The sequence below is a fragment of the Phocoena phocoena genome, chromosome 6 (genome assembly GCF_963924675.1).
Source record: "Phocoena phocoena chromosome 6, mPhoPho1.1, whole genome shotgun sequence".
Lineage (NCBI taxonomy): Eukaryota > Metazoa > Chordata > Mammalia > Artiodactyla > Phocoenidae > Phocoena > Phocoena phocoena.
This window is the reverse complement of record NC_089224.1, coordinates 5,529,817-5,553,488: the sequence shown is the minus strand read 5'-3', so window position 1 is coordinate 5,553,488 and position 23,672 is coordinate 5,529,817. Positions and strand designations below refer to the sequence as shown.

Here is a 23,672-nt window from a genome sequence, read left to right as displayed (position 1 = left end):
ACTGTGCACTAAGCATGTCAAAGCACCTAGAACCATGAACATTTTTGAGAATATGAAGAGGTAAAGAGCATGGGCATATACACAGAGAGTCATCTATCATGTAGAACAGTGTAGTAAGAACCACGATGATGTGTTTTGGAATAACGATCAAGTTCAGGAAAATTGCAAGATGGTATTCCTGTCTATTTTCCACTGCAAAATCCTAAAGCAAAGAAAAATAACGTCCTCTCTCCTGGCACTCTGAGCCGGTAGTTGGAATTGGCTGACTGCAAATGCAAAGTTTCTTAGAACTGTTACGTTTGATTATAAAAGTCACACACATTTTGCATTCTCTTCCATAGATTCTGTCAATATAAACGAGCCATGGTCAATTACCTGCAGCCTCCTTAAATTGATAACACTGGAATCTGTGTCCAGCTGCTTTTACAATTTGAAGGACAGAGTTACATACTCCTGTAATTATCTATGCCTGCATTGTGGGAAGCATAACCGAGGTCAAAAGCATAGGACTTTAAACAGACTTAAACCCTGTAAGACCTTCTTTGGCTTCTGGTTTCCTGCAGGTGGCACGCTGACAAAATCAGAGGCATCATCTCATCTCGCTTCCTGCATTACTGAGAGTCAGAAACTGGACAAACCAAGTAAATGACCATTCCTGGGATCTCACACTTAACATGCTGCTGGCATGCTTCTCCAATCTTCTGCTAAGACTGTTTGTTTGTTTGAGTTCTCTTCTTGGTATCATTTTACTAGCGTCTGTCCTATTACATACCCAGCCTCAGGAAGTAAGAATATGGTCACACACCATGTTTTAGCCATATTTTTCTTCCCTAACATTTAGAAAAATACCCTCCTATACTATAAATTTAGTAGCTCTGATAAAATTTTGAAAATGTTTTTCTTTCCATTTTTCCATCTTCTTCTCCATTATTGCCTAAGAATATCTTTTCTCAAAAGGTGGTAGTGGCATTAAAAATATAGTCTCTGGAGAACAGTAACATCAGCTTTCTTTTGATTTCCACGATTTTCTGCACTGTTTCCATCTGCAAATATTTCCACTTGAATACACATGAAAAGATTAGCAATGTCGGGGTGGAGTGGATGGAAATTATGCTTTGAGCATATTTATTAGGCCAACAATGCAATTTAATGCATCTTTGATGGTGTGCAATTAGGTATTAAAATTTCTCATAACTAGAAATGTTCTCGGTAGTGGGAATTACCATAGATAATTTCAGGTGACATGGGAATAATTTTGCTAGATAGAAGGTGTAGTCCAATATATGAAGCATTCAGCTTAGGGGAAAATGGATTTTTTCTTCACATTAATTCTTCGCTTAACACTATTGGGAAAAGCAAATTCACATAAAACCTAAGGAGCAAACCAGTAATTTTTTTATATTTTAAAAATCCCTATCAAACTACCACTGGCATTTTTCACAGAACTAGAACAAAACATTTCACAATTTGTATGGAAACACAAAAGACCCCGAATAGCCAAAGCAATCTTGAGAACGAAAAATGGAGTTGGAGGAATCAGGCTCCCTGACTTCAGACTATACTACAAAGCTACAGTAACCAAGACAGTATGGTACTGGCACAAATACAAAAAGATAGATCAATGGAACAGGATAGAAAGCCCAGAGATAAATCCACGCACATATGGTCACCTTATCTTTGATAAAGCAGGCAGGAATGTACAGTGGAGAAAGGACAGCCTCTTCAATAAGTGGTGCTGGGAAAACGGGACAGGTAACATGTAGAACTATGAGATTAGATCACTCCCTAACACCATACACAAAAATAAGCTCAAAATGGATTAAAGACCTAAATGTAAGGCCAGAAACTATCAAACTCTTAGAGGAAAACATAGGCAGGACACTCTATGACATAAATCACAGCAAGATCCTTTTTGACCCACCTCCTAGAGAAATGGAAATAAAAACAAAAATAAACAAATGGGACCTAATGAAACTTCAAAGCTTTTGCACAGCAAAGGAAACCATAAACAAGACCAAAAGACAAACCTCAGAATGGGAGAAAATATTTGCAAATCAAGCAACTGACAAAGGATTAATCCCTAAAATTTATAAGCAGCTTAATAACAAAAAACCAAACAACCCAATCCAAAAATGGGCAGAAGACCTAAATAGACAGTTCTCCGAAGAAGATATACAGATTGCCAACAGACACATGAAAGAATGCTCAACATCACTAATCATTAGAGAAATGCAAATCAAAAATACAATGAGATATCACCTCACACCAGTCAGAATGGCCATCATCAAAAAATCTAGAAACGATAAATGCTGGAGAGGGTGTGGAGAAAAGGGAACCCTCTTGCACTGTTGGTGGGGATGTAAATTGATACAGCCACTGTGGAGAACAGTATGGAGGTTCCTTAAAAAACTACAAATAGAACTACCATATGACCCAGCAATCCCACTACTGGGCATATACCCTGAGAAAACCATAATTTAAAAAGAGTCATGTACCAAAATGTTCAATGCAGCTCTATTTACAATAGCCCGGAGATGGAAACAACCTAAGTGTCCATCATCGGATGAATGGATAAAGAAGATGTGGCAAATATATACAATGGAATATTACTCAGCCATAAAAAGAAACGAAATTGAGCTATTTGTAATGAGGTGGATAGACCTAGAGTCTGTCATACAGAGTGAAGTAATTCAGAAAGAGAGAGACAAAAACCGTATGCTAACACATATATATGGAATTTAAGAAAAAAAAATGTCATGAAGAACCTAGGGGTAAAACAGGAATAAAGACACAGACCTACTAGAGAATGAACTTGAGGATATGGGGAGGGGGAAGGGTAAGCTGTGACAAAGCGAGAGAGAGGCATGGACATATATACACTACCAAACGTAAGGTAGATAGCTAGTGGGAAGCAGCCGCATAGCACAGGGAGATCAGCTCGGTGCTTTGTGACCACCTAGAGGGGTGGGATAGGGAAGGTGGGAGGGAGGGAGACGCAAGATGGAAGAGATATGGGGACATATGTATATATATAACTGATTCATTTTGTTGTAAAGCAGAAACTAACACACCATTGTAAAGCAATTATACTCCAATAAAGATGTTTAAAAAAACCCAAACAAACAAATTTATAAAGATACAATACGGCAACTAAAAAATAGTCCTCCAAACCACAACGTACTGATTTGTTTTTCCCTAATGGGTTAATTATTTTTGCACAAGGAGATTTACGTAATGTACATTACTAGTTTAATTTATATTTCTAGTCCTGGTTTCATTTATGCCCTTTATTTTCTCCGATTTTCTTTCTCTCACATCAATGATTCTAAAGGAAGATGAACTGCAAAAGTCAATATACTCTATTAGCTGGACAGATTTAACAAATATGCATGACAACGCCACAACTTCAAATTCTGCCTACATTCTTGGCATACTTTTGGCATAGCATATGCTATTAAGAAAACCATAACAGACAAGAAAAAAAAGTACATTAAGCAATGTTAGGATTAGACAGGGGTAGACAGAGAGAAGAAGGCTTTCAGTCAACTGTAGGTAATATTCTTCTTGTTTCCATTCAGACTACAATATTTAGCTACAATTCAGTAAAAACTGAGCCCACTGTCAACTGACAAGGCACAAGCAATTCCTAAGTGATGGGAAACTGAGCAACCAAACATTACCTTTAGATTAGGGATGCACTCATGTTAGGCACTTTCTAAGAAAATGTAACAACAATGGCACTGATAAGGCCGAGGTGAGAATGCAGTCGGTCAAAGGCATGCACATGTAGACAGTTCTGACAGCACTAATTACCAGAGAAAAACATGAGCTTCATAATGTACATGATCAAATGCAAAGTTATATATGTCATCTGAAAGCACTTCGGTTTAAATGGAGATCATACCGCCAACTTAATAATGAAAATGGATATTAAATTTTTGAGAGTCGACAGTGACTCTTTTGGAATTTTAAAGGTTATTTCAATTTAAATAAAAAGTATTTAAGATTATGTTGGTTAGTTATTTTATATATAGTAGTGTATATATACCAAACTCCTAATTTATCCCCCCCCTACCTTTCCCCTTCGGTAACCATTAAGTTTCTTTAGGGAAAAGAATCTGAAAAAGAATACACACACACACACACACACACACACACACACACACACATTATATACATATATACACATACATATAACTGAATCACTTTGCTGTACGTCTGAAACTAACACAACATTGTAAATCAACTATACTTCAATAAAAAAACAAAAACAAAAATATATATATGATTATAGAGTATAAACAGCTTCTATAAAATTAATAGGGCAAAGGTTTTCACTGTGTATCTCACCATGATATACATCAAACATATGAATCAAAAGAGACAGAAGAAAAACCGCTCTGCACAGAGGTGAGCTGACACTCACTTTGCGTGGCGGATATCTGGCAGGGACCTCTCTAGAGCAATGTTGTTGCTGACAAAAATATTGAAACCATTTTCCCTGTAAGCTGACTCATCGTGGTCCTCTTCAGTGAGGGGGTAAGGTTTCCCATGTTCACCTTTCCCTATCAGGAGAAGAGAAAAAGGGATTACTCTCTGCGTAAAAACCATTTCATCTTCTAGAACAGATAATAAGACATGAATGCGTGTGTTTCTTTAGTTGCCTGTTACTATGCTCCAAAAACAGCTCTAGCAGCAAGATTTTATTATATTATTTTATTTCATTTAGAGAGACACTCATGATAAAAAGCAAGCAACACAGAAGTAAAAAGTATAATCTTATCTCTCAGAGAAAACCACTGCTAAGAGTTTACGTGTATGTTTGCTAACATCTGTATACAGATTCTAATATACATACTGCCTTATAATTTGATTTTCTCCAACATAACTGTATAAAAGCCACACTTCACTGCATTCCGCTAGTTGATATTATTTCATTGCATCCCAATTTACACTATGATGCTGAAGATATATTTTAAAATTATTTCCGATTTTACATATTATAAACAATGTTAAAATAAACATATTTGCTTAATATTCCTAGTTAGGTATACTTGGAAGTGGTGGCGGGGAGTAAATTTTATTTTACAAATAAAATTGCCAGACTACCTTTAGAGTGAGTAGATAGTTTTCACACATCCCCAGAAGCATTAGATACTATTTTGAAATTTACTGGTAAAAATATATATTAGTCACACACTTGCCTTCTCTTGACTAATAATAAAATTAATTTTACATACACTTATCATTTGTATTTCTTACACTGTAAAATGATTGTTCGGAGATCTTAAAAAACAGTTTAAGAACAATTTACATATTATGTTTGCTAAAGCTTTCTTAATTACGTACATTGTAAATATTTTGTAGGTTTCTTTTATTTAAATCTAATTTAAGGCTTCTGTTTTCTGGTTCTGCAGGTAAGGAGTTGGAAGTTTCCACTCTGTCTTGACAACCAGTACAAAGCTAAACAGACTGAAAAAACCAACAGCTCTTCTTGGATCCAGAAGAGAGGAGAGGACACGGGGCAACAGAGACAGACGGCGGAGTACAGGAGCTAAGGCTTACCAGAGCAGGGGCTCATGAGTACAAACACCAGGTACCAGTGCCAGGGTAGGAAAACCTGAACTATAATTGACAAATTGCTGGGAGCTCTGAGCAGACAAGTCGGAGAAGTAAAAACCTTCTGGAAGACCCAGTCATAAAGGCTCCAATTTTATTGAGATTTATCTCCGGGAGCTCAACCAAGTTCCCAGAGTGAGTACTGAAGAAAAATTCTCTTGAGCTCCTGGCAGGAGGAGGAGAGAAGGAACCATTGTGAAATACGTCAGAGCACTCTGGTCTTCTCAATAAGGCCTGCCCTCAGGGGAAACTAGTTAACCAGAGCCCCACCTGCTCTGGTGTATCCTGTAGACGAACTGACCCAAGAGAAGGGAAATTCCTGACTCTAGCCGACTCTAACCATTCTGCCCAAGTGCGGAGAAAAATCCTGAGAAACTGCTGAAAAACTCACAGTTCAGAAGCCCAGGGTCACCAGAAGACTGAGGTCTAATCACGAAACTGTGGGCACTGCCCTCCCACCACACCTCTACACCACATCATGAAAGGCTTATTTCCAGCAATTTCTTTCATCTGGTTCATCATGTCCAGCTATCAAGGAAAAAAATCACAAGGCATGCCAAAAGGCAAAATCACAACTTGAAGAGACGGGAGAGATGGAGAAAGCATCAGAAACAGACACAGCAGGGATGTAAGAATTATCAGACTGGGAATTTTAAATAACTGTGGTTAATATACTAAGGGTCCTAACAGAAGAGTGGAGAACATGCAAGAACAGATGGGCAAGGTCAGCAGAGAGATGGAAATCGTAAAAAAGAACCAAAAATAGATTAAAAAAAAACACCTTAAAAGAAATGAAGAATACTTCTGATGGGTTTATGAGTAGAAGTGGATACAGATGAGCAAAGATTCTCAGAACCAGAGGATTTATCCATAGAATCTTCAAAATCCAAAAAGCGAGTAGAACAAAAACTTAAGAAAGTAGAGCGGAATATCCAAGGGCATGGGATAACTACAAAAGATGTAACATATACATAATGGGAACAACAGAAGGAGAAGAGAGGAAGGAACAGACTATTTGAAAAAACATTGACAGAAAAATTTCCCCAAATGAGGAAACCACAAATCCAAGACCCCAAACCACAGACCCAAGAAGCTCAGAGAACACAATGCAGGACAAATTACCAAAACACTACACAGAGGCATATCATTTTCAAACGATAGAAAATCAAAGATAAAGAAAAAATCTCAAAAGAAAACAGAGGAAAAACTCCTTACCTACAGAGGAACAAAGATAAGAATTATATCCAACTTCTCTTCAGAAGCCATGTAAGCAAGAAGAGAGTGGAGTGAAAGAGTTAAAGAACTGAGAGGAAAAACCTCCCCGCATAGAAGTCCATACCCTGTGAAACTAACCTGCAAAACTGAAGGAGAAGTAAGGTCATCTCAGACAGACAAAAATTGACGGAATTTGTTCCTATTAAACCTGCCTTGTGAGAAATGTTTAAAAAAAAGTTCTTTAAAAAGAAGTAAATGATATAGGTCAGAAACATGGATCTAAATAAAGGAAGAGCACTGAAGAAAGCATAAGGGAAGATAAAAACTAACACCCTGAGAGAGGACCTTCAAGATGGCGGAAGAGTAAGACGTGGAGAACACCTTCCTCCCCACAAATACATCAGAAATACATCTACACGGGGAACAACTCCTACAGGACACCTACTGAACGCTGGCAGAAGATCTCAGACCTCCCAAAAGGCAAGAAACTCCCCACGTACCTGGGTAGGGCAAGAATAAACAGAGACAAAAGAATAGGGACGGGACCTGCACCAGTGAGAGGGAGACATGAAGGAGGAAAGGTTTCCACACACTAGGAAGCCTCTTCGCGGGCGGAGACGGGGGTGGCGGAGGGGGAAGCTTCGGAGCCGCAGAGGACAGCGCAGCAACAGGGGTGCGGAGGGCAAAGCGGAGAGATTCCCGCACAGAGGATCGGTGCTGACCGGCACTCACCAGCCCGAGAGGATTGTCTGCTCACCCGCCGGGGTGGGCGGGGCTGGGAGCTGAGGCTCGGGCTTCAGTCAGAGCGCAGGGAGAGGACTGGGGTTGGGGGCGTGAACACCGCCTGAAGGGGCTTGTGCACCACGGCCAGCCGGGAGGGAGTCCGGGAAAAAGGCTGGACCTGCCGAAGAGGCAAGAGACCACTGTTTCAGGGTGCACGAGGAGAGGGGATCCAGAGCACCGCCTGAACGAGCTCCAGAGACGGGCGTGAGCCGCGGCTAAAAGCGCAGACCCCAGAGACGGGCATGAGATGCTAAGGCTGCTGCTGCCACCACCAAGAAGCCTGTGTGCGAGCACAGGTCACTCTCCACATCCCCCCTTCCGGGGAGCCTGTGCAGCCCGCCACTGCCAGGGTCCCGGGATCCAGGGACAACTTTCCCGGGAGAACACAGGGCACGCCTCAGGCTGGTGCAACGTCACGCCGGCCTCTGCAGCCGCAGGCCCGCCCCGCACTCCGTGCCCCTCCCTCCCCCCGTCCTGAGTGAGCCAGAGCCCCCAAATCAGCGGCTCCTTTAACCCCGTCCTGAGTGAAGAACAGACGCCCTCCGGTGACATACACACAGAGGTGGGGCCAAATCCAAAGCTGAACCCCGGGAGCTGTGTGAACAAAGAAGAGAAAGGGAAATCTCTCCCAGCAGCCTCAAGGGCAGCAGATTAAATCTCCACCATCAACTTGATGTACCCTGCATCTGTGGAATACCCGAATAGACAACGAATCATCCCAAAATTGAGGGGGTGGACTTTGGGAGCAACTGGGAGTAGACTGGGGGTTTGCTTTCTGCATCTAATTTGTTTCTGGTTTTATGTTTATCTTAGTTTACTTTTTAATGCTGGTTATCACTGTTGGATCTGTTTATTGGTGTGGTTGCTCTCTTCAATTTTTTAATTACTCTTTTAAACATTATTTTAATACTTTTTTATTTTAATAACTTTTTAATTTAATTTTATTTTTATTCCTCCTTGCTTTTTTTTTCTCCCTTTTCTTCTGAGCTGTGTGGCTGACAGGGTCTTGATACTCCGGCCGTGTGTCAGGCCTGAGCCTCTGAGGTGGGAGAACCGAGTTCACAACACTGGACAACCAGAGACCTTCTGACTCCATGTAATATCAATCAGTGAGAGCTCGCCCAGAGATCTCCATCTCAATGCTAACACCCAGCTCCAATCAATGACCAGGAAGCTCCAGTGCTGGACACCACATGCCAAACAACTAGCAAGATAGGAACACAACCCCACCCATTAGCAGATAGGCTGCCTAAGATCATACTAAGCTCACAGACACCGTACAACACACCACCAGACGTGGTCCTGCCCACCAGAAAGACAAAATCCAGTCTCACCCACCAGAACAAAGGCACCAGTCCCCTCCACCAGGAAGCCTACACAACCCACTGAACCAACCATACACACTGGGGACGGACATCAAAAACAATGGGACTATGACCTGCAGCCTGCAAAAAGGAAACCCCCCAAACAGTAAGTTAAGCAAAATGAGAAGACAGAGAAACACACAGCAGATGAAGAAGCAAGGTAAAAACCCACCAGACCTAACAAATGAAGAGGAAATAGGCAGTCTACCTGAAAAAGAATTCAGAGTAATGATAGTAAAGATGATCCAAAATCTCATAAACAGAATGGAGAAAATACAAGAAACGTTTAACAAGAACCTAGAAGAACTAAAGAGCAAACAAACAATGATGAAAAACGCAATAAATGAAATTTAAAATTCTCTAGAAGGAATCAATAACATAATAACTGAGGCAGAAGAATGGGTAAGTGACCTGGAAGATAAAATACTGGAAATAACTACTACAGAGCACAATAAAGAAAAAAAAGAATGAAAAGAATTGAGGACAGTCGCAGAGACCTCTGGGACAACATTAATTGCACCAACATTCAAATTATAAGGGTCCCAGAAGAAGAAGAGAAAAAGAAAAGGACTGAGAAAATATTTGAAGACATTATAGTTGAAAACTTCCCTAATATGGGAAACGAAATAATCAACTCCAGGAAGCACAGAGTGCCATACAGGATAAATCCAAGGAGAAACACGCCAAGACACATATTAATCAAACTATCAAAAATTAAATACAAAGAAAAAATATTAAAAGCAGCAAGGGAAAAACAACAAATAACATACAAGGGAATCCCCATAAGGTTAACAGCTGATCTTTCAGGAGAAACTCTGCAAGCCAGAAGGGAGTGGCAGGACATATTGAAAATGATGAAAGGGAAAAACCTTTCTTTTCAACCTTTCCTTTCAAAAATCTTTCTAACCAAGATTACTCCACCCAGCAAGGATCTCATTCAGTTTTGACAGAGAAATTAAAACCTTTACAGACAAGCAAAAGGTAAGACAATTTGGCACCACCAAACCAGCTTTAAAACAAATGCTAAAGGAACTTCTCTAGGCAGGAAACACAAGAGAAGGAAAAGACCTACAGTAATAAACCCAAAACAATTAAGAAAATGGTAATGGGAACATACATATCAATACTTACTTAAATGTAAATGGATTAAATGCTCCAACCAAAAGACACAGACTGGCTGAATGGATACAAAAACAAGAACTGTGTATACGCTGTCTACAAGAGACCCACTTCAGACCTAGGGACACATACAGACTGAGGGTGAGGGGATGGGAAAAGATATTCCATGCAAATGGAAATCAAAAGAAAGCTGGAGTAGCAATTCTCATATCAGACAAAATAGACTTTAAAATAAAGAATGTTACAAGAGACAAAAAAGGACACTACATAATGATCAAGGGATCAATCCAAGAAGAAGACATAACAATTGTAAATATTTATGCACCCAATATAGGAGCACCTCAGTACATAAGGCAAATGCTAGCAGCCATAAAAGGGGAAATCAACAGGAACACAATAATAGTAGGGGACTTTAACACCCCACTTTCACCAATGCATAGATCGTCCAAAATGAAAATAAATAAGGAAACACAAGCTTTAAATGACACATTAAACAAGATGGACTTAACTGATATTTATAGGACATTCCATCCAAAAACAACAGAATACACTTTCTTCTCAAGTGCTCGTGGAACATTCTCCAGGATAGATCATATCTTGGGTCACAAATCAAGCTTTGGTAAATTTAAGAAAACTGAAATCTCATAAACAACCTAAACTTACACCTAAAGCAATTAGAGATAGAATAACAAAATACCGCCCCAAAGTTAGCCAAAGGAAACAAATCATAAAGCTCAGAGCAGAAGTAAATGAAAAAGAAGTGAAGGCAACAGCAGCAAAGATTAATAAAACTAAATGCTGGTTCTTTGAGAAGAAAAAATTGATACACCATTAGCCAGACTCATCAAGAAAAAAAGGCAGAAGAGTCAAATCAACAGAATTAGAATTGAAAAAGGAAAAGTAACAACCGATACTGCAGAAATACAAAGGATCATGAGAGATTACTATAAGCAACTATACGCCAATAATCTGGACAACTGGAAGAAATAGACAAATTCTTAGAAAAGCATAACCTTCTGAGAATGACCAGGAAGTAATAGAAAATATAAACAGACCAATCACAAGCACTGAAATTGAAACTGTGATTAAAAATGTTCAAAGAAACAAAAGCCCAGGATCAGATGGCTTCACAGGTGAATTCTATGAAACATTTATAGAAGAGCTAACACCTATCCTCCTCAAACTCCTCCAAAACATAGCAGAAGGAAGAACACTCCCAAACTCATTCTACGAGGCCACCATCACCCTGATACCAAACCAGGCAAAGATGTCACAAAGAAAGAAAACTACAGGCCAATATCACAGATGAACACAGATGCAAAAATCCTCAACAAAGTACTAGCAAACAGAACCCAACAGCACATTAACAGGATCATACATCATAATCAAGTGGGGTTTACCCCAGGGATGCAAGGATTCTTCAATATATGCAAATCAATCAATGTGATACACCGTATTAACAAATTGAAGGAGAAAAACCATATGATCATCTCAATAGATGTAGAACAAGCTTTCGACACGATTCAACACCCATTTATGATAAAAACTCTCCCAAAAGTAGGGACAGATGGAACTTACCTCAACATAATAAAGGTCATATATGACAAACCCACAGCCAACATCGTTCTCAATGGTGAAAAACTGAAACCATTTTCACTAAGATCAGGAACAAGACACGGTTGCCCACTCTCACCATTATTATTCAACATAGCTTTGGAAGTTTTAGCCACAGCAATCAGAGAAGAGAAAGAAATAAAAGGAATCCAAATTGGAAAAGAAGAAGTAAAACTGTCACTGTTTGCAGATGACATGATACTATACATAGAGAATCCTAAAGATGCTACCAGAAAACTACTAGAGCTAATCAATGAATTTGGTAAAGTAGCAGGATACAAAATTAATGCACAGAAATCTCTTGCATTCCTATACACTAATGATGAAAAATCTGAAAGAGAAACTAAGGAAACACTCCCATTTACCACTGCAACAAAAAGAACAAAATACCTAGGAATAAACCTACCTAAGGAGACAGAAGACCTGTATGCAGAAAACTATAAGACACTGATGAAGTAAATCAAAGATGACACAAACACATGGAAAAATATACCGTATTCTTGGATTGGAAGAATCAACACAGTGAAAATGCCTATATTACCCAAAGCAATCTACAGGTTCAATGCAATCCCTGTCACACTACCAATGGCATATTTCATAGAAAGAGAACAAAAAATTTCACAATTTGTATGGAAACACAAAAAACCTGAACAGCCAAAGGAATCTTGAGAAAGAAAAATGGAGCTGGAGAAATCAGCCTCCCTGATTCAGACTATATTACAAAGCTACAGTAATCAAAACAGTATGCTACTGGCACAAAAAAAGAAATATAGATCAATGGAACAGGATAGAAAGCTCAGAGATAAACCCATGCACATACGGTCACCTTATCTTTGAAAAAGGAGGCAAGAATGTACAGTGGAGAAAAGACAGCCTCTTCAATTAGTGATGCTGGGAAAACTGGACAGTTACATGTAAAAGAATGAAATTAGAACACTCCCTAACACCATACACAAAAATAAACTCAAAATGGATTAAAGACCTAAATGTAAGGCCAGACACTTTAAAACTCTTAGAGGAAAACTTAGGCCCAACACACTACGACATAAATCACAGCAAGATCTTTTTTGACCCACCTCCTAGAGAAATGGAAATAAAAGCAAAAATAAACAAATGGGACCTAATGAAACTTCAAAGCTTTTGCACAGCAAAGGGAACCATAAACAAGATGAAAAGACAACCCTCAGAATGGGAGCAAATATTTGCAAACGAAGCAACTGACAAAGGATTAATCTCCAAAATTTACAAGCAGGTCATGCAGCTCAATATCAAAAACAACCCGATCCAAAAATAGGCAGAAGACCTAAACAGACATTTCTCCAAAGAAGATATACAGATTGCCAACAAACACATGAAAGGATGCTCAACATCACTAATCATTAGAGAAATGCAAATCAAAACTACTGTGAGGTATCACCTCACACCAGTCAGAATGGCCATCATCAAAAAATCTACAAACAATAAATGCTGGAGAGGGTGTGGAGAAAAGGGAACCCTCTTGCACTGTTGGTGGGAATGTAAATTAATACAGCCACTATGGAGAACAGTTTGGAGGTTCTTTAAATCCTAAAAATAGAACTACCATATGACCCAGCAATCCCACTACTGGGCATATACCCTGAGAAAACCATAATTCAAAGAGAGTCACGTACCGCTATGTTCATTGCAGCACTATTTACCCTAGCCAGGACATAGAAGTAACCTAAGCGTCCATCGACAGGTGAATGGATAAAGAAGATGTGGCACATACATACAATGGAATATTACTCAGGCATAAAAGGAAATGAAATTGAGTTATTTGTAGTGAGGTGGATGGTCCCGGGGTCTGTCATACAGAGTGAAGTAAGTCAGAAGGAGAAAAACAAATACCATATGCTAACACATATATATGGAATCTAATAAAAAAAGGTTTCTGAAGAACCTAGGGGCAGGACAGGAATAAAGACGCCGATGTAGAGAATGAAGTTGAGGACATGGGGAGGTAAAAGGTTAAGCTGGGACGAAGTGAGAGAGTGGCATGGACATATATACACTATCAAATGTAAAATAGATAGCTAGTGTGAAGCAGCCAGCCGCATAGCACAGGGAGATCAGCTTGGTGCCTTGTGACAACCTAGATGGGTGGGATAGGGAAGGTGGGCAGAGATGCAAGAGGGAGGGGACTGGGGATATATGTATACGTATAGCTGATTCACTTTGTTATACAGCAGAAACTAACACACCATTGTAAAGCAATTATACTCCAATAAGATGTTAGAAAAAAATTAATGTTCTTATTTCAAAAAGAAAAACTGACACTTTTTAATTTTTCTTATTCTTAATATATCAGTTTATTCAATGTATAAAATCAACAATGTAATAGATTATATATGCTTATGTATAATTATTTCTCTCTCTATATTACATATATACACACAGTCATGTATGCTTATGTAGTATTTGTGTATATATATTTTATATATATATGTACACACACTCATGTATGCTTATAAAAAAGTGGAATGGATGAAAGCAATGACAGATGAGACAGGAGGAAGGAATTACTATTTAGGAGCATTTTGTTATTTTAAGGTACTCACACTACCTGTGAAGTGCTATAGTGCTATTTAAAATTAGACTTGGATTAGCTGTAAATGCATATTGCAAACTCTAGGGCAACCACTACAAAAAAGTAAAAAAAAAAAAGAAAAAGCATAACTGATATGCTAAGACGTGGAGAAAAACAAAATCATATAAAAGCCTCAGTTTAATGCACAAAAGACAAAAAAAAGTGGAAGATAGACATGGAACAAGGATGACAAATAGAAAACAGTAATGAATAAGGTAGAGATTAATCAAAACTATATCAATAATCACTTTGAATGTCAATGGCTTAATTGCACCAATTAAAAGAGACTTAGAGTGGATCAAAATAAATCTAAGATTTTTTCCACCCAGATTATTTTACTTTTTTTCATAATTTTATTATGCATTATATTTATAAGTAAACCCTTTCCTACTCCACTATTATTTTTAAAATTCATTCATGAATTCAGAGTTTTACTAACATTTTGTTTTGTTTTATTCATTAAAATTTTTGAACCATCTGGAACGTGTTCTGGTGTGAGAAGTGAGAAAAGAATCACCTTTATTTTTAAACACAGTTAGGTGTTGTAGGAATGACATTTAATGAATAATTTGTCATTTTCTTTCCTGCTTTAAAATACCACACACAAAAGTAAAAAAAGAGTTACCATATGACCCAGCAATCCTACTCCCGGGCATATATCTAGAACAGATGAAATCTCTAATTCAAAAAGATAGCCATCCCGATGTCCATAGCAGCACCGTTTATAACAGCCAAGACATGGAAGCAACCTAAATGCCCATCAACAGATGAATGGTTAAAGAAGATGTGGTACATATATAGAATGGAACATTACTCAGCCATAAAAAGAAACGAAATAATGCCATTTGCAGCAACATGGATGGCCCTAGAGGTTATCATACAAAATGAAGTTAGAAAAAGGCAAATATCAAATGATATCACTTATGTGTGGAATCTAAAATATGACACAAATGAACTTATTTGCAAAACAGACACAGACTCACAGACATAGAAAACAAATTTACGGTTACCAAAGTGGGAAAGAGGGTGGGGGAGGGATAAATTAGGAGTTTGGGATTAACATTTACACACCACTGTATATAAAATAGATAAGCAACAAGGATTTACTGTATTGCATAGGGAACTATACTCAGTATCTTGCAATAACCTAGAATGGAAAAGAATCTGAAAAATAATATATATATTTCAGTAATACCTCAAATAGAAGTGAAAACAACTTTTTTTTAAAACTTCTGGTTTCTGTCACAGTGGCATTAACCTCAGTAGAGCCAAGAGTTAAGATCAAACAGCTAAGGATTGATAAGGAATTTTATGCTCAAGAAGGAGACTAAAAATCTCTTCAATTTTAAGGGAGAGAAACAAACATCTTTAAGTGTTTCACTTTTGGCATCAAAAAAAATCAATACTGAGTCTTGTCTGATTTTGTTTTGATTTCTTAGGAGAAAATGTCACTTGCTTTTACAAACTAAATGGTAAGTAAATGAGTCAGTGAGAAATTTCATTTGTATACCAGCTAATTCCTGAGCACCCACTAAGTACAAAGTACTATGTTAAAAAATGTTATATATATTTTTTGATGCAACACTGTGAAATAAACATAGTTTTACCCATGTTACATGTAAGTTAACAAGAGACATTGGTATTTTCAATAAACATTGCCACAATTAGCCATTAGCCATCTAACCTTGGGAAACTTTTTTAAAAATAAATTTATAAATTTTATTTTATTTATTTTTGACTGCATTGGGTCTTCGCTGCTGTGTGCAGGCTTTCTCTAGTTGTGGCGAGCGGGGGCTACTCTTTGTTGTGGGGCACAGGCTTCTCATTGCAGTGGCTTCTCTTGTTGTGGAGCACAGGCTCTAGGCACACGGGTCTCAGCAGCTGTGGCTCGCGGGCTCTAGAGCGCAGGCTCAGTAGTTGTGGTGCACAGGCCCAGCAGCTCCACAGCATGTGGGATCCTCCCGGACCAGGGCTCGAACCCATGTCCTAACCTGGGGAAACTTTTAAAAGATCTAAGTCTCTCTCCCATGAGTGGCCAAACTAGCTAGAAAACGTCTTTTGACCTTATATATTCTTTGGTGTTAACTGGATTTACAGGCCACTCCGTAAATCCTATTCAATAAAAAAAAAAATCACAGTGCATAAGTCTTCACTTTCTTTAACAAATTTTTATTTTTAAATTTAAATGCCCTAAGTGAAATGTATGCACACACCTGAGGCTTCTTTTCTGTAATTTTTTGGTAGATATTTTTAATGGTGAACTTTTAGATTCGGCCACTTTTAAGACTATAGATAGGAAATGTTAAAGCTACACATTCATTCAAACATCTGTCAGTCAAAGGGAAATTCATTTTCTTTGTATAACAATGTGGTCTTCAGATGATACACCTCAGGTGGCAAGGCTTTTCCAGTGAATGAGTGACTCTCTAGAGCTTTAAAGCAAAGCTTGTGGGTCACCAGTGAGGGCTTTCTAGAGACTTCTTCACGGCAGTTGTGAGGAAAAGTTTTAAAATTTTCTGTTCTCACGCACAGTCAGCAGTTTTTACTGCAAATGCCATCAACTCATCTTAAGTGTTAATATGTAGATCCTCAGGGTCTGTGACATCTCATGTGGGTTGACATTTCTTTTGTAAAACAACAAAACAAAGGAAACAGCTCCAATCAAAAAGCGTATGTTGAAAAATGACATTATTCAAAGGTCTTTATTAGTCTGCAGATTTACCTATTTGTCTTTAAAAAAACTCTAATGTACCTTACTGTTATCACTATAAATTCAGATTCCTTTACTTTAAATTAAAAAATAGTGCACTATCTGCTGTGTTTAAAATAGTATAAAAGGTATAAAAATGAGGTATTTTAAAGAATAAAAATATAAAAGGTAAATACTATATATAAATGGACAGGTATTAAGCAGAAAGTTTCTAAGTCTTGCAAATATGTCTCTGATCCTACGTTATTCAAGGCACAGAGTTGAAGTTAACATGGAGATTCCATTAAATCTCTCACAGTGCACCTGGTATTTATCCTCCAGATTAAGTGCCATTTTATTTAGTCTGGCTGTCTCATAGATTGGTATGACTATCATTTTTTTAATGTTTATCTACAATATGCACCTCTGGGTAGGAGAAGTAAAAATGTGTATGGTATGACCCCAGGCCTGAAAAAGCTAGAAATAGATTCTGATTAGGAAGACACAGGGTGCTATAGATAACATTTATGCCCCTGAAAAACGCATATTGAATTCTAACTCCCAATGGGAGAGCATTTGGAGGTGGGGACTTTGGGAGGTGATTAGGCCATGAGGGATTAGGACTCAGAAATGGGATTAGTGCCCTTACAGAAGGGACCTCAGAGACCCTCGCCCCTCCCACCAAGTGAGGACACGTGAGGAGACACGTCTTCTGGTCTATGAACCAGGAAGTGGGCCTCACCAGACACTGAATTTGCTAGTGCCTTGATCCTGGACTTGCCAAGCTCTAGAACTGTAAGGAAAAAGATTTCTGCTGTATACAGGCCACCCAGGTATTTTATTATAGCAGCCCAGACGGACTAAGACATGACAACCCTATAAAAATGTTGTTATGGGGCTTCCCTGGCAGCGCAGTGGTTGAGAGTCCGCCTGCCGATGCAGGGGACACAGGTTCGTGCCCCAGTCCGGGAAGATCCCACATGCCGCGGAGCGGCTGGGCCCGTGAGCCATGGCTGCTGAGCCTGCGCGTCCGGAGCCTGTGCTCCGCAATGGGAGAGGCCACAACAGAGAGAGGCCCGCGTACCGCAAAAAAAAAAAAAAAAAGTGTTGATATGGAAGGAAATGGATCCATGGAATCTAGAAAAATGGCACAGATGAACCCATTTGCAAAGTGAAATAGAGACACAGACATGGAGAACAAATGTATGCACACCAAGGGGGGAAGGGGGGTGGGTGGGAGGAACTGGGAGATTGGGATTGACATATACACACTACTATGTATAAAACAGATAACTAATGAGAACCTACTGTAGAGCGCAGGAAACTCTACTCAAGGCTCTGTGCTGACCTAAATGGGAAGGAAATCCAAAAAGGAGGGGATATATGTATATGTATAGCTGATTCACTTTGCTGTACAGCAGAAACTAGTACAATATTGCAAAGCAACTGTACTCCCAATTTAAAAAAAAAAGGAAATGGAGTATTTGTGGACGAGAACTAAGTGCACGATAAATCCTGCAAGAGTTTCAAGACTGTGGCAAACTGAGGAACATTATATGGCTTAGAAACTCCAACTAGAAAAAGTGAGTTTTCAACTCAAACTTGAAGGAGAGTTCAAGTTTGATTTCAAAGGTCTGGGGCTGGGGACACTGCATAAGAAAAAACTGAGGTGAATGAACTTGTACAGATAAGAATTTTGAAACATGCTATTTAAAAAATAATAAAACTATCTCAGTAGATCAAGATCTCATGAAATGGTATATTGAGAGATAAAGCAGGTTTTTGTCAGAGGAAGAAAAATTCCAGGGACAGACAACTTAAGGTATTTAAACTTCTCCTTAGAAATAACTGAGTATAAGAATAACATAAGGAGGGGCTTCCCTGGTGGCGCAGTGGTTGAGAGTCCACCTGCCTTTGCAGGGGACACGGGTTCGTGCCCCGGTCCGGGAAGATACCGCATGCCGCGGAGCGGCTGGGACTGTGAGCCATGGCCACTGAGCCTGCGCTCCACAACGGGAGAGGCTGCAGCAGTGAGAGGCCCGCATAACGCAAAAAAAAAAAAAAAAAGAATAACATAAGGAAATCCCTGTTGTAACATTTTTCCTGAAGGTTCTTGAAGATAAGCAATTGGAACACTCAAGTCAGGCCTGTGGTCGAATATAATTGTCTTGGAGAGATTCTGCATAAATAATCCATCTTAAACCATCATTCACAGCACTCCATGCCCTCTCTAGTTCCCAAATCTGTTTTTATTTTTACTATATAGTGCTTGCTATTCTACATTTATGTTTTTACCTGTTAATCAAAAATCTCCACATCAGGATAGAAGCTTCATGAAAGCAAGGCCTTTCTCTGTGCCCCATAATATCCCCAGAACCTAGAAGAGTGCCTGCCACATAGAAGATAACTCAAATATTTTAGGAGCCACACACAAATAAGGAACTGATACAACTGGGTTTGTTACCTAATGGAAACAAATATACTCATTTATTTATTCAAAACCACATATTAAGCACCTACTCTGAGCCAGGGCCTGGGGATTAAATGATGAACATCTGAGTTATTACCTTTGATATCATGTTTAAGAGAAAAAAGTAAAATCAGACCTCTGTGATTAACATAGAAATGTGATAAGCTGTGCGGTCCTTGAGTGATGGACCATGTCTTGCTATCGATGGGTCAGGAAGTCTTAGCACAGTGTGATCACATGGCTTGCCCCCCCAGAGTTCCTGTGAGATGAATACATGGGGAAATAAATGAACGCACTTCATTAATTAACACAGGAGGAGGACAGAGAATGTCTCTCAATGATATGGGACCTTCCAGGAGATGTAGGGAAGCCATCGGGTAAGCAGGCAGAAGCGTCATAGGCATGGGTCAGAGAGGAGAGTATAAAGTGTGATTGGGAATTCCATCTATGGTTTGGTATGGCTGGAGTGAGAGGCATGGCTGGAAAGGTAGTAAATTATTGGTTTTGCATTATTCTGAAAGTGGTAAAAGTCCTAATTAAAGTGTAGTAAGTCAATAATCGGTACTGGAATCTCTAGGGTGAACAGCTGAAAACCACACAAGAATGTTTAACACAAAACCTAACAAAGGAAAAAACATAAAAATAATAATAAAATGCAGTATTTATGTAACAAAAGATCCCAGAACTTATTCATCTTACAATGTTTCTGCCCTTTGACCAACATCTCCGCATTTCCCTCAGCCCCCAGCCTGTGGTAATCACCACTCCACTTTGTTTCTAACAGCTAAGCATTTTCAGATCCATATATAAGTGATACGATAGAGTACTTGCCTTTCTCTGCCTGACTTACTTTGCTTAGCATATACAACGGGTTATCCTTCACCCATGAAAAAGAAGGCAATCCTTCTATTAGCGACATGGACAGATCTTGAGGGCATTATATTAAAAAAATTGAAAAATCCAGGCCCACATGGATTTCCTGATTTATTTTTCCAAATATCAAAGTGAGAAACAGTACCATCTTGACATAGCTATCTTAGAAAATAGAGAAATTCCTTTTAGGATACCAGCATAAGCTTGATATCAAAAACAGGTAAGGGCATTACAGGAGAGGAATATATCAGACCTCTCTCTCAGGAGTATAGATTTAAAAAAAAACTCAACAGAAGATTAGCAAAATGAATCTACATTTTAAAAGATAGTATATGATGCCCTACTGAGATTTATTCCAGAAATGCAATGTTGACTTAATATTCAAAATCAATCAATATAACTCACATTGAGGAATAGGTCATCTTATTATCTCAATAGTCACAAAAGATCATTTGATAAAACTCAACCATAATGGAAATTTTCAGTAACCTACGAATAGAAGGGAACTTTTAAAAAATATGACAAAGGGTATGTATCCACAATAAAAATGTGGCAAACATTATACAACATTGGTGAAATAGTGAACACTTTCCCCCCTAAGGTTGGAAACACAACAATGATATCAAGTGTTACTATTTCTACTCAATCCATGACCTTGATCCTCTCTATCTGGGCCAATCAACTGAAATAAGCCATGAAGAAGAAATAAAAGCTGTAAAGATTGTAAAGGAAGAATAAAAACAATTTTTTTTTTTTTTTTTTTGCCATGAGGCATGCAGGATCTTAGTTCCCTGACCAGGGATCGAACCCGGGCACTGGGAGCGCAGAGTCTAGGCCACCGGACTGCAGGGAAGTCTCAAAACAAATTTATTTTAAATGACATGAATGTGTACAAAAAACTGACAAAATTGAAAAACTAGGAAAATTGATGCTACTTTGTCAAGGTTTTTACTGATAAAGATCAATATAAAATCAACTCTATGTACTAACAACAAATTTGAAATAAAATTTTTAAAATAGCTTTTCAAGTAGCATGAAAATATCAACTATTTAGGAACAAACCTAACAAAATATGTACAAGGCTGCTCTCCATACTGTAAATAGAAGAAACATTGTTGAAAGAAGTTACTGAATAACTAAATAATTGGAGTGATACATCATGATCTTGGATTCGAAGAAGTGTTTTTAAGTTGTCAGTTCTCCAGGAACTGATCATTTATTTGCCTACAACGTAATCCAAATTGAAATCTCAGAACTGCTTCCTCTGGAGTGGTGGGGGGCTCAGTGTGCTTGTGATTGGGGTGTTCTGTGTAGTGCAATGAGGAGCTGAATTAAACATGTATTTGGAAATACAAAATACCTAGGATACTCACCACAGTATTAATGAAGGAGGACATAGCTGAAGAAAATTAAACTAATACACATTTGGTTACAGGATAAACCAATACTAATCTGGTTACATAAAAACAATAATGTGATCTATAGTAATAACCATTCATTACTGATAATAATATTACATCTCCATTGTCTGATTATGAAAACATTTTTTAAGAATAGTTGTCTAATATGTCTAAGATCTAGAGATATGGGTATTTTTTACATTAAAAACCTTATATATGTTTTGATTTAGCCTATAAGGAGTTAAATAGCAAGAAGTATTTCTATTCACTCTGAGCACCGATCTTTAACGTGGAGATAGAATAAATCTATGTACACGAATTGATGTTGTTGGTAACAATTTGTTGTGAATGAAATTAAGGATTCTCTATGTTTAAAATCAGCATGTTTCTATAGAAATCTTAGTGTTCTATCAGTTTTCAGCTTTCACGTGGGCTCGGGGAAACGTTTTATCGTCTAATTGTGTAGTTATTCTTCAAATAGTCATAAAAAGCTTCACTGTCTGCAGACAACGCAGGGGCAAATCATGTTAAGAAATATTTTGCCTCCCAATCATTTAAACGTGTATTTTTACGGCTGAGTAATATTCCATTGTATATATGTGCAACATCTTCTTTATCCATTCATCTGTTGATGGACACTTAGGTTGCTTCCAAGTCCTGGCTATTGGAAATAGAGCTGCACTGAACACTGTGGTACATGACTCTTTTTGAATTATGGTTTTCTCAGGGTATATGCCCAGTAGTGGGATTGCTGGGTCATATGGTAATTCTATCTTTAGTTTTTTAAGGAACCTCCATACTGTTCTCCACAGTGGCTGTATCAATTTACATCCCCACCAACAGTGCAAGAGGGTTCCCTTTTCTCCACACCCTCTCCAGAATTTATTGTTTCTAGAGTTTTTGATGATGGTTATTCTGATCGGTGTGAGATGATATCTCATTGTAGTTTTGATTTGCATTTCTCTAATGATTAGTGATGTTGAGCATCCTTTCATGTGTTTGTTGGCAGTCTGTATGTCTTCTTTGGAGAAAAGTCTGTGTAGGTCTTCGGCCCATTTTTGGATTGGGTTGTTTGTTTTTTTGTTATTGAGCTGCATGAGCTGCTTGTAAATTTTGGAGATTAATCCAAAGGTAAAATAGATAGCTGGTGGGAAGCAGCCGCATAGCACAGGGAGATCAGCTTGGCGCTTTGTGACCACCTAGAGGGGTGGGATAGGGAGGGTGGGAGGGAGACGCAAGAAGGAGGAGATATGGGGATATATGTATACATATAGCTGATTCACTTCGTTATACAGCAGAAACTAACACAACATTGTAAAGCAGTTATACTCCAATAAAGATGTTAAAAAAAAAAGTGTATTTAGTTTGATTCATCACTGGTACGTATGGGTTCTACTTACACAGATATAAATTTAACCTTTTCTTAATCAATAAAGACTAATGATAAGAAGCATTTTTAAATGCAAAAAGTATCTGTAATTTACACACAATAGGATTTCTGCCTCCTATCTCTCCCTTTCCACCCTTCCCCTTTAAGGGGAAGTGCTTGATTTAATTCCCATGCAGTGCATTCCCCAGGAAGTGACAACTTTTTTTTTTTTAAATGGAACATTACTGTTAAATCTGTCTGATGTGGTCTGTTAGCATCTTCCTTTGTGTAAAAATTACAGTGTCACAGTGTCATGGCTTGGACATTTTTACCCCTTCTAAAACAGTAAGGCAACACAATCACAAAGCATCCCCTATGTCATTTGAAGCATACAGAGAAGAAGCTGAGATCAAAACCATCAAAGAGAGTGGAAAAAAAATCTAAAGAAAATAAAGAGGCCACTGGTTAAGAGGCAAATTAGAACGAAAGTAGCAAAAGAAAGAAAGATTAGCAAAGAAAACACTAAGTGAAGATAAGATTTGGGGGGTA

The 23,672-nt window shown here is 38.4% G+C and overlaps 1 protein-coding gene across 1 annotated transcript in view; it reads right to left on the bottom strand.

The window, feature by feature from the left end:
* Window positions 1-23,672, bottom strand: part of GALNTL6 (polypeptide N-acetylgalactosaminyltransferase like 6) — a 1,146,418-nt gene that overhangs the window by 661,462 nt on the left and 461,284 nt on the right. Inside the window, exon 3 of the mRNA XM_065878925.1 lies at window positions 4,427-4,565. Within this exon, the coding sequence (XP_065734997.1) occupies window positions 4,427-4,565 (139 nt within the window). The remainder of the gene's footprint in view (window positions 1-4,426; window positions 4,566-23,672) is intronic.